This window comes from Girardinichthys multiradiatus, chromosome Y, assembly GCF_021462225.1.
Source record: "Girardinichthys multiradiatus isolate DD_20200921_A chromosome Y, DD_fGirMul_XY1, whole genome shotgun sequence".
Lineage (NCBI taxonomy): Eukaryota > Metazoa > Chordata > Actinopteri > Cyprinodontiformes > Goodeidae > Girardinichthys > Girardinichthys multiradiatus.
Window position 1 is genome coordinate 37762153 of NC_061818.1, and position 12131 is coordinate 37774283.

At 40.7% G+C, this 12131-nt stretch overlaps 1 protein-coding gene across 3 annotated transcripts in view; it reads right to left on the reverse strand.

Annotated features, from left to right (window-relative positions):
- Positions 1-4257: 4257 nt before the first annotated feature.
- LOC124864257 (phosphatidylinositol N-acetylglucosaminyltransferase subunit Q-like) overlaps positions 4258-12131 on the reverse strand; it is a 25786-nt gene continuing 17912 nt past the window's right edge. For all 3 annotated transcript variants that reach the window (XM_047358950.1, XM_047358949.1, XM_047358951.1), the window contains 5 exons: positions 8877-8988; positions 7509-7589; positions 6964-7078; positions 6615-6676; positions 4258-6527 (listed from right to left, as the gene is read on the reverse strand). In XM_047358950.1, the coding sequence (XP_047214906.1) occupies positions 6375-6527; positions 6615-6676; positions 6964-7078; positions 7509-7589; positions 8877-8988 (523 nt within the window). In that variant the 3' untranslated portion in view covers positions 4258-6374. The remainder of the gene's footprint in view (positions 6528-6614; positions 6677-6963; positions 7079-7508; positions 7590-8876; positions 8989-12131) is intronic.

Consider the following 12131-nt stretch of genomic DNA (forward strand, 5'->3'; position numbering starts at 1 on the left):
CTGCTAGGTGTGAGTCCAGCAATTTCCAGATTTTTCATTCTGTCCTGTACACATCCATAACTGTGTAGATTGTCTCACCCACAAAACAGGACAGGTCCAGACTACAACACCTAATTATCTCTGTAAAGAAGATCATCAGGGCTGACCTCCCCTCCATCCAGGACTTGTACAGGTAGTCAGAGATAGAGCAGCTAACATCTCTGCAGGTCCCACACATCCCGGACACAAAGTTTAGACTTTTATTTTCAGGTTGGCGCCACAGAGCTCTGTTTGCAAAACCCAGCTGCCACAGAGACAGTTTTCTCCCCAGACTACTTATAGCCTGAGTAGTCAGCTAATCTGCTGTGTACCACAACCTGTCTTTATTTAAAAAAGGGGAAAATAAACATTGGGTATACATACAGATACATGTACATATTTTTTAAACTTTTATTTTATTTCCTCTAAAGTTTATATATTTATACATAATGGCTGTACACTGTGAGCACATGAATCTGAAGTCAAAGTCTTCACTTGTGCACAAAATCTTGGCCAGTAAAGCTGATTCTGATGGGATCACCTACTTCAGTTCCTAATGGCAGTTTTCTCACCATACTTCTCAACAGACAAAGATTGATTTCTTGTAAATCTCATCTTTTTGGGTATTGAGTAGTTATTAGCTCTACATCAGAAGCTAATTTGTTTGCCTTAACCTTCTAAGTCCCATTGAAGGTGGCCAATGTAACAACAGGCAGCTCTCCTGTACTGTTGTTGCTCTGCCACAGAGCTTTAAAAACACCTCAGGATCCGCTGTCATAGTGTTAACTCTTACCTTCTCCTCAGAAGAGATTGATTAAGAAGATGCTCAGAATGTTCCTTCCACACTATCCCCCTCAGCTTTCCAATCAAGTTGGTATCTCTTAACTTCACACATTGTTCCAGCTCATTTGTGGCCAGTGAGCCGACACCCTATATTTGTAGAGCCAGATTATGATGGCGGGGAATCAGCATGCCCAGGCTCATTGCCCTCGCCAGCCACCCAGCTCAGATAGCACCCGACCTCAACGTACCTACCTGCTGGTGGTGGTCCCACATGGAGCGTTAGCTTCCACCTGTGTGCAATCAATATTTATATCATCATGACTCATCTCTCTACCTTCAGCTCTGCCAGAACACCTACACACATAATGAATAAACCATGCAAACCTGTGCTGACAGCAGCAGCTTGAACAAGACTGTTGAAGGAAAATATAGGAATTAAGCTGCAGTTAGATCGGCAACAGCTTTATTATTTACTCTACAAACCTGTTTGATTTCTCTGAGTGAGCAAATAATGAATCAGACGTTCTGTGTTGAGCAGAAAAATCTCAGGAAATACAGGTCCTTCTCAAAATATTAGCATATTGTGATAAAGTTCATTATTTTCCATCATGTCATGATGAAAATTTAGCATTCATATATTTTAGATTCATTGCACACTAACTGAAATATTTCAGGTCTTTTATTGTCTTAATACGGATGATTTTGGCATACAGCTCATGAAAACCCAAAATTCCTATCTCACAAAATTAGCATATCATTAAAAGGGTCTCTAAACAAGCTATGAACCTAATCATCTGAATCAACGAGTTAACTCTAAACACCTGCAAAAGATTCCTGAGGCCTTTAAAACTCCCAGCCTGGTTCATCACTCAAAACCCCAATCATGGGTAAGACTGCCGACCTGACTGCTGTCCAGAAGGCCACTATTGACACCCTCAAGCAAGAGGGTAAGACACAGAAAGACATTTCTGAACGAATAGGCTGTTCCCAGAATGCTGTATCAAGGCACCTCAGTGGGAAGTCTGTGGGAAGGAAAAAGTGTGGCAGAAAACGCTGCACAACGAGAAGAGGTGACCGGACCCTGAGGAAGATTGTGGAGAAGGGCCGATTCCAGACCTTGGGGGACCTGCGGAAGCAGTGGACTGAGTCTGGAGTAGAAACATCCAGAACCACCGTGCACAGGCGTGTGCAGGAAATGGGCTACAGGTGCCGCATTCCCCAGGTCAAGCCACTTTTGAACCAGAAACAGCGGCAGAAGCGCCTGACCTGGGCTACAGAGAAGCAGCACTGGACTGTTGCTCAGTGGTCCAAAGTACTTTTTTCGGATGAAAGCAAATTCTACATGTCATTCGGAAATCAAGGTGCCAGAGTCTGGAGGAAGACTGGGGAGAATGAAATGCCAAAATGCCAGAAGTCCAGTGTCAAGTACCCACAGTCAGTGATGGTCTGGGGTGCCGTGTCAGCTGCTGGTGTTGGTCCACTGTGTTTTATCAAGGGCAGGGTCAATGCAGCTAGCTATCAGGAGATTTTGGAGAACTTCATGCTTGCATCTGCTGAAAAGCTTTATGGAGATGAAGATTTCATTTTTCAGCACGACCTGGCACCTGCTCACAGTGCCAAAACCACTGGTAAATGGTTTACTGACCATGGTATCACTGTGCTCAATTGGCCTGCCAACTCTCCTGACCTGAACCCCATAGAGAATCTGTGGGATATTGTGAAGAGAACGTTGAGAGACTCAAGACCCAACACTCTGGATGAGCTAAAGGCCGCTATCGAAGCATCCTGGGCCTCCATAAGACCTCAGCAGTGCCACAGGCTGATTGCCTCCATGCCACGCCGCATTGAAGCAGTCATTTCTGCCAAAGGATTCCCGACCAAGTATTGAGTGCATAACTGTACATGATTATTTGAAGGTTGACGTTTTTTGTATTAAAAACACCTTTCTTTTATTGGTCGGATGAAATATGCTAATTTTTTGAGATAGGAATTTTGGGTTTTCATGAGCTATATGCCAAAATCATCCGTATTAAGACAATAAAAGACCTGAAATATTTCAGTTAGTGTGCAATGAATCTAAAATATATGAATGTTAAATTTTCATCATTACATTATAGAAAATAATGAACTTTATCACAATATGCTAATATTCTGAGAAGGACCTGTACACAACCAGTCAAATGTTTGGACACACTTTTGTCATTTAGTAGTTTATTTTTATTACCTTCTACATTGTAGATACATAATGAAGAAACCAAAACTATGAAGCAAAAGTATGTAGAATTATGTAGCAAACAAAAAATAGAGAAATAACTGAAAATATTTTTTATCATTTTCCAAATTGCCCCCCTTTGCTTTGATTACTACTTTGCAGGCTCTCACATAAATGCCACCCTGGATGAGCCCCTGGCTTTGCACCCAGAACATCTATCCGAAGAATACATATCAGGTGCAGATGGAAAGGCAGCATTCGTGCAAGAATCCCACAGACTGGTCATGACAACAAGCAACAACAGAAAAAATGATCCGGGTGCAATTAATAACTTTTTTCTTTCAAAGACTCATGCCACCCTGTGAAGAAGTGCTACCCTGGATGGTGAGCCATATCACTCATATTACAGAAGGCGGCAGAAAAAGATTCTGCCTTCTGATTCCTGATGATTTTTCTTGTTCTGTAACAGTAATTTACCAAGATAATAACTGTTAGTCATAGAAAAACAAGACAAAAATGTACATTTTATTTAAAATACGTTTATTACGTTAGAGTAATTGATTAATTATACACAACACCAAAGAGGACAAGCTTTGCATAATCTGAAGAAGGTAAACTTATATAATTCAGCTCTATAATTCAGTAAAATAAATTAAAATATTTCATTTACTGTCAGCAGTTAACATCTGTTTACCTGGAGGGCTGAGAACCGCAGGTGCTACTCGATGAAGATGAGGGAACGAATTTAAAAATCATTTAAAGCAAACTAGGAGTTCAAAGAAGAAAAATGCACAAATGAACAAGTTCTGGATTCCAGTTAACAGCTGAAAGATAAACTGAAAAATCCTTCAGGTTTCCATCACCTCTTACTGGAGCTCAACATCAGAACCAGCATGTCTTTCCACAGATTCTTCTCTGCATCAGTTTCAGAGGTTTTCTAGTGTATTCACTCCAAACCAACCCCTGAAACAGCCTGAATGTTAACATCAGGAGCAGAGGGAAGTCCTTTTCACATAATGTTTGCAACCATCATTCCTTTTAAGAAATAATGCAGCAACCCTGCATCCCATCCGCAGCAGAATGAACCAGAACAGGTCTTAGAGCAGCTTTCCTACCACAGGGTTCCTCCACATCTTCGTCTGAAAGTTCCTGACTCAAATTTTTAGGTTTAAAAAGCAAACAATTAAAATGGAAGAAAAATAAAAGTAAAAAAATTAAACGATGCAAATGAACAAATGTTAAACTTAAGGCTTTTGACTTGCAAGAAGTCTGTTAACTTTTAATACTTAGCGTTAAGTTACATTTTCACAGACAACAACCAGGTTTCTGCATTTATCAGCAGAGATAAAAAGATCCACAAACATCCAGGAACTTCTACTCAGAAACAGACTCAGGCTAAGAAAACAACCCCAAGAATTAGGAACCTGTATGCCCGACCCTTTTTATGTTTTGCAACTACAATCAATTACAATTAATAATTATTCATTTCTCCTTTATTGCAGCAGGATAATCTCAAACTAAAAAATATGGAAAATCCAACTTTTTATCTGAATATTTAACCAGTGGAGAGATAAATCCCATATCTTATTTCGCAACACCACTGGCGCCACACCCACTGCTGATATAACTTTGTACAACAGGTTAGCTCTTTGTATAACATTTCATAAGGTTGGAGCATTCAGAGAGATCTTTGACCTTTCTTCTTTGTACAATCTCTCTAGATCGGGGGTGTCCAAGGTGTGGCTCGGGGGCCATTTGCAGACCTCGACCACAGTACAAGAAGTTGATGCAGATACATGCCTAAAAAATGTCAGAGTGCAATTAAAATCTTCTTAAAATGGGAAATATAAGGTGCAACAGAATGTGTTCACCTTTTATCCACCATGTTTTTGCTTTTAATTTTTAATTTAGGACATTTTATGCTGTTTTTTAACGGGCCAGCTCTGAGACCATTTTTATGTTTCGGGTCCACAATGATTTACAGATCCCCTTTCGACAGACAAGACTACTTTACTTGGTTTATTAAAATGTTTTGTGTTTAGTTTATTGTGGAGCATGTAAACATATTTCTAAGTGGATGTTTTCTAGCAAAGAACGCCAGGTTTTTGTTTAAAATCTCCTGATATTAAATGATTATATTAAAGAGTTCATGATGCAATGAACTTTAACAAGGTTACAAAGACCTTTGGAAGAGTAACAGGCCCACAGCATCATAGATCCTCCACCAGGAATAGCTTTTTTCCATGCAAGCATGTGTATCCAACAGTGGTTATGGAGACTTTGTGACTCCAAGACGCCACTCTTTGCTCTAACAGTGAGCTTCAGAGAAGTTCCTCCTCACTGTGCATGATGCCAAGTTGAACTCAGAAGTTTTTAAAAACTTTTTAATGAATGCTTTGACTAGATTTGGGCAGGTGTTAGATGAGTGGCTTTTTTCTTTTAACCATGTCTTCACATTAAGATCAACACACATCTGAATTACTGGAATGGCATGTTCTTTTGTCTTTCCCATCTTGAACAGTGGCTAAGAGACGTGGGGCTCTGCGCCACGTCATATTTATATCCTGGGGATCAATAGTTAAAAGTTCCTAGACACACTGATCATCTTAATTATAAATAGAGGACTTGTTAAGGTTGCCAGTAACTATTTAACAGGTCATTTGTAACCTAGGATTTTTTTCCTCCACTGAATAAAATTACGCAAATTAAAAGTTGAACTTTTACTACTTTTTTCATGAACCTCACTGATTTGTTCCAAAAAGTTTAGTGTAGTGTCACATGACCAGGCCTTCCCGGCCTCTGATTGGCTGAGACGAGTTGAAGAGGACAGAATGATGGAAAAGCAGCAAACAGTTGGAAAAAGCTGTAGGTACCAATCTCTCAGTGTTCCAGTGAAAATATAACTTTTAAGTAAAGAAAATATTAAAAATGGATCTAAATGTGTGTCTTGGTCCTTTTAAAGAACTAAAAACTAGAAGAACTGGGCTGAACCCGGACCTCGACTCATTTCTAATCAGAAATCATCTTCAGTTTTTTATTTTTAAAACATTTTTCAGCTAAATCTGCAACATTTGTTCTATTAGGACAAAATCCTTTAATTTATCTTCATTTTAATCACATCGTGAGGAAATTAAATGTAAAAAGTATTATTGTTCAACGACTCTTTAGCATTTAAACTACATGAGGAGAGTTTCACATCTTTTATAAGTATCGACAAAAATGAAAAATATGGAGTATAAAAGATGGAATGAACAAAGGAGTGTTTATATTTCTGTTTTTTTACGTTTCTGGGCTCATAATTAATCATTACAGCTTTCCAGAATACTTCACAGTTTAACCCCCTCCTCTCTGGGTCGGACCTTCAGTCGGTCTTGGTGCTTTTGTGTCTCCAGGGATAAATTAGCTCCCCGACGAACAGCTTCTTGACGAGCGCGGCCCACGAGTCTCTGGGGTAGCAGCTGTTGGTCGGGGTGCGGTAGGTCTGGACCAGAGTGCTGCACTTCAGAGGGTTAATCTGAGGAGGAACCACACCGTGAGGAAAGAGACACCAGCCAATGTCCTATGACAGAGTTTCAAACAGGGACGGCATGGGAATTCTCACCTCCATCAGCAGGTGAAGGGCGGTGCCGGGCTCCTCACACAGCACTCTGAACTTTACCCCCTCTGCAAATGGAGAAAAAAAAAGCAGCTTTATACAGTTTTCCAGCATGGCTTCATGGGAAAGTTCTAACATCTCAGCACATAACAGAAAAACATTTTTGTTCCCGTTTCTGGAAACTTTCCAGTTCTGCAAAATACTAAAACCCAATTTGATATCTTTCCAATCCTTTCAATAAATTGATCGAGCTACTGGACTCCAAGATTCAGCTTTGAACAAATGATTATAGGACGTTTTGGCTTTTTAGATGTTCTGCATCAGGATTAGGATCGGGTCAGATGAGGGGATTTACCTGCCAGTCTGTATGGCCGACAGATCCGCAGAGCCATGGCAAACAGAGGGAAGGAGTTGATGAAGTCCAAGCTGAGATGAAGGACGCCCTGGAACAGCACCACCACCAGACGCAGCTGCCCAACACACGGAGACACAAAGGTGTGGAAAAACAAACCAACCCCACAGTTTTATAAAAAGATTCTGCTTGTTCTGAGAAAACCAGCAAATAAAAACGACCTAATTAGTTAAAAAACAACTGAAATGATATGTGAATAGTTTCCAAAGCTGTCCTCTGGGATAACTTCAGGAAAACATTAATTTTATGATCCAATCGGGTCCTGAGTGGACCACTGAAGAACACCAAACAGCAGCAGATTCAGTTAACTGGATTCCAGTTAAAACAAACTGTGTCTGACTGGACCAGAACCACAAAAACTCTCCAGGGCTGGACAGGAAAAGAGAGACGGCTGTGGTTTGATTTATTTATAATCACATAAAACATCATTCACTAAAGACCTCAGTGGGATAAAAACATTTTTCATTCCTTGCCTCAGCTTCTCTTACCAGGGTGAAGACCAGGTAGTACAGCGCTGTGGTGGGAAGCAGGAACAGCAGGATGGTGAACAGCAGCATTCCAATGAAGAGCTGCAAGAAAGACACAAAAACACTGAAAATTACTAAACCAACCTCATAATGTCTGACAAACTGTTGATCATCGTTAAAAGATTAAAACAGAGTGTGAACATTTAGTGGGGACCAAATACACCCCTGATCTGACCTTTCACTTACTTTAACCAAGTCCCTTTAAAAGGTCATGGCTGGACTCTTTTTCACATGGATTTTGTCCAGAGTCCGTTCTGCATGAAAGGGTGGTCTAGTTTAAAAGCTTGTAAATGCTCAGGAGTATTTAAAAATACTCCTTTCATACCTTTAAACAGTGATTCATGTGCTACACTCAGAAAGTCTCAATGTCTTTTTATTATTTATTACAATTATTACATGTTTGAAACCCTGAATGTGAAGCAGCTCCATTCTGCTTTTCGGCTGACTCGCAAGAGGTGCGTCCTAAAGTCCTCATCTGATTGGCTGTCCAGGCTCTTGTGACGGCTCCAGCCACCGGCTCTTTGTCTTCTTCTTCTTCTCCTCCTCCAGGTAGACAGTGCATAAACCAGTGCATCATTGCCCTTTAAGAGGCTGTAGTGAAATCTCTATACATATCTTTGAGTTTGAACATTATTGATCAGCTGAACTAAAAACCGAACGAACGGGGGCGAATGCTCCACACATTCACTCAGAGGCATGTAAAGGCCTTGAGGAGGGACCTCCAAGCAGATAGAACCACTGTTGTAGCTGAAGCAGAACAACAGAACAGAAAGGCAAGTGGTTCAGATAAAGTAATCTGACCCACAGCAGGAACTGTGCTTTTTCTGCTCTGCCCCTGGTGTTCTGGTTCAGGGTTCTGGAGCCTCTGGCAGCCTTTAAAGCACAGAGTTACTTCCTTTCTTCCCCTTTCCCAGACCTTTTCCTCTCAGATTAACATTAAATATAAGATATAGAAATTAGCCCGTAAAACCCTTTATTTAAACTCCTGGGAGAGCACTAAACTCTGGATCCAACTTAAACATTTAATCAGCCTAAATAATATTCATAATCTTCATGTTTTACTCAGAAAACTTTAATGTTAGCATCATGTTTTTGTGTTTTTACCTAATTAAATCTTTTGGAAATAAACCTTAGTGGGATTAATATTAACTACAAGCATAAATAATCTAAGAAATATTAAAAAATCATTCTTGCTTCATCACATCAGGACGTTTAATTGATTATGTGATGAATTTGAAGTTCATATTGCACATCACAAAACCTCTTCCTCAGCATGATCAATCTTGCTGGTTAAAATCATTAAAGAGAGAACGTTGTGGGAGGAGTCACCTGGTCCAGGTCGTAGGAGCACGAGTCGACTCTCTGCCGCAGGACGTTCCACTTCTTCCCCCTGAAGAGCCTCCAGAGAGACGAGAGTCCGTAGATCTTCAAGCAGTACAGCCTGACGGAGACACAGACACACCACAGCATCGGTCAAACTGCAACATCAGAGGAGCGAGATCAGAGTTTCCAGGTGACAGGAGCAACATCCACACAGTTACCGTCCCAGGTTTCCATCCACAAATCCTGGACATGAATATCAGCAGTTCTGGACCTTTAGTTAGTTTCTGAAACGTGGTGGAACAACTACACAAGAAGCAGCCAAGAGGATTTGTTTATAAAATCCACCCTGGGTCAAAACTATGCATACACCCCCACTAATATTTAGACACAGATGCTTTTTGTAACTGTCAACAAGCTGGTTGGCTTCCCAGCATGGGTCTTTTTTCCTGCCCTGATCCATTTCATAAACGTCAAACTCAGAGGTTAGCCTTTCAACTCAGCTTCTTCTCAACAAAACAGACTATAGCAGCTACTTAATTAGTGCAGAGAAAGCCTTGATCCATCTTTCCCTGAGGTTCTCAAACCAGACACCCTCCTGTCCATGAGCACCACAACCAGATCAGTGACGAGGGACAGTTCGGGAAGGTCCAATCCAGACTGGGAACGAGCTGCACTTTAAGATGAAAATGCAGACACCGGCTTTCTTGCTTTAGTGACACAAAGAACAGAGCGCCGCTAAAAGCAACATCTGACATTTCTGGGTCGGTTTCAGAGAACAACAAACATTTTCTCTGCTCTGGAAGTGTGGATAAACTCACAAACCAGTACAGCCAGCATCTCCAGCACAGTATTTTTCCTGTTAAAAAGTCCATATGTCTCACACTTCTGAACTGATGCATGAAACATCGTGGAGATCTGCTGATTTTCTGTGGAAGAACCTTCCATTTGAAGGCAACTGTTTAGTACGAAGAGCCTGAGGAGAACTGCTTCAGTAATTAAAGTTTCTTCTCTGACCAGAGGCCACGTGTCAGTTGTCCTTCAAAAGAAATGTCTCTCAAACTTTCATATAAATGAATGTTTGAGATTTTAGTTAACTTCCATATTTGGGTCATTGGAGTTTCTAAAGACGGACAATCTGCTCCTAAACACATCCATAAAATAATCATTATGAACTAATTTCCCATGAAGCTGCCTGAAGTCAGAGAGAGCCCTGTTTCTAATGCTTAATCTGAAGAGTAATGGTTTCCTTCTTCATCTTCCTCTGCTGAGATCACCGCAGGAGATATTTTTAGATTCTGTAAAATACTGACAAAACTTTTCAAAGTGAAACTTAAAATGTTGGGAGATGATGGAGCCTAAATATGCAGCAGGAAAAGTGGAAAAATATTTCATTCTGGCACAGACAAGGGAGTGCTATCTTTAGACCAGATGTATAATTTAGTCGTTCCTTCCTCCCCTCTCTGCTTTCATCACAGTGTTCAGATAGACGCTACTTCTCCAGAACATAATTACTCAAGCAGGATTTACCAGATGTACTCAGGAGGATTGTTTTTATCCCCTCCTGTATTTCAGTAAATGGTATCGGATGAGGGGGATATTTACAACTTTATTTTTCTTTTTGTTAAATCTTTTGGTCAAAACAGACCAGGACTAACGTAACAAAATATCCATTGACTCGTGCATCAGCCTACCCATCTATCCTGCAACCATCCATGCACCGGTCATCCATCAATACTTCCATCCAGCCAAGCAGGCCACCCATTCAAGCACCCGTCAATCCATCCACGCAGCCATTTATCCTTCCGTAGGCAGTCCTGGAAAAACGTGTCCCTCTGATGTTCAGGATGCATCTTGTTTCGATGCACAAGTCACCTCAACTGACTCCTTTGACCTGGAGGAGCAGCCAATGATGAAAGGTCTCCTATATATACTTAAGAAGCTTATTTGAGTCCGATCATTTATCCAGAATCTTGTTGTTTCAATCATGATCAATATCTGATGACCAGAAGAGAACACTGGAAGTCAGATGAGCAGTAAATCAAAAGCTTTACCTTTCCACTCTATCAGACTGAAGCGATGCGCTCACTACTGCAGATGACACTAGAATCTACCAGGAAAAATATCCATGACCTCCTTCACTAGAAGCAAAGATTCACCCACAGGCCAGATGAAGTAATCAACCTTTCACGGCTTACAGATACCAACAGAACCACATTATTGGGTCATTAATCTTTTGCCCTTCTTTCCTGTAAGTTCTTTGGTTTTCACTCAGCTTCCAGTTTCCAAGAATGCCAAACTGAGCTGGTACAGTTATCTGGAAACATGACAGACTGGTGACTGGATCCACATCTTAGCAACTGAAGGTTTAATGTAAAACATGCTAAGAATGGACATCTGAGCTTTGCTTTATTTTACAGTTTTTTATATTAAAAGTTTTCATCTCAGTTTACATGATGGATTTGGTCTTGACTCCTTCCGTCAGCATAGAGGCTAAACAGACTCACTCACTTGCATCACCACTTTTCTATTTGCTCCTGGTGGCTTTGAGTATTATAAACAGGAGGGAAATATCCCTCATGGTTGGTAAAAATCTGTTCTGGGCGAGCATAGCGTGCACCAGCTGGGCCGGGCCCAAATAAAAAAACAAACGTGAAAAAAACATGCAGCTGTGGAGGTCAGATTTGCTGCAGAGCCTGCAATTACAGATTCAACAACAACTATGGTTCTGTGTGTCTGCCTCTGCAGGATAAAGTCAAATAAGTCTAAAAGAAAAAATTATTTTCATTTGTAAACATTTAAAATCCTCTTGTTGAGTTCTGACCCAAAAATAGATGAAAAGTTTATTTTCTACCTAAAGAAAACTGTTTATAAATCTTTCTAATTAAAATGTCTGAAGAAACACTGCCCCCTTCAGGCTTTCAAACATATTCACAGCTTAGTTTAAACTGTTGACGTCCAATCACATTTCAGGCTGCAAAACACTGCAAGCAAAGCTGAGGCAGTTATTTCTAACATGTGACTGTAAGCCTGATTTGGTCCTAAAGCAGAATCCTTGAACATATCTGTGCATCCATCCATCCATCCATCCATCCATCCATCCATCCATCCATCCATCCATGCATCCATCCATGCATCCGTCCATCCATCCATCCATCCATGCATCCATCGATCCATGCATCCATCCATGCATCCATGCATCTGTCCATCCATCCATCCATCCATCCATGCATCCATCCATGCATCCATCCATCCATCCATCCA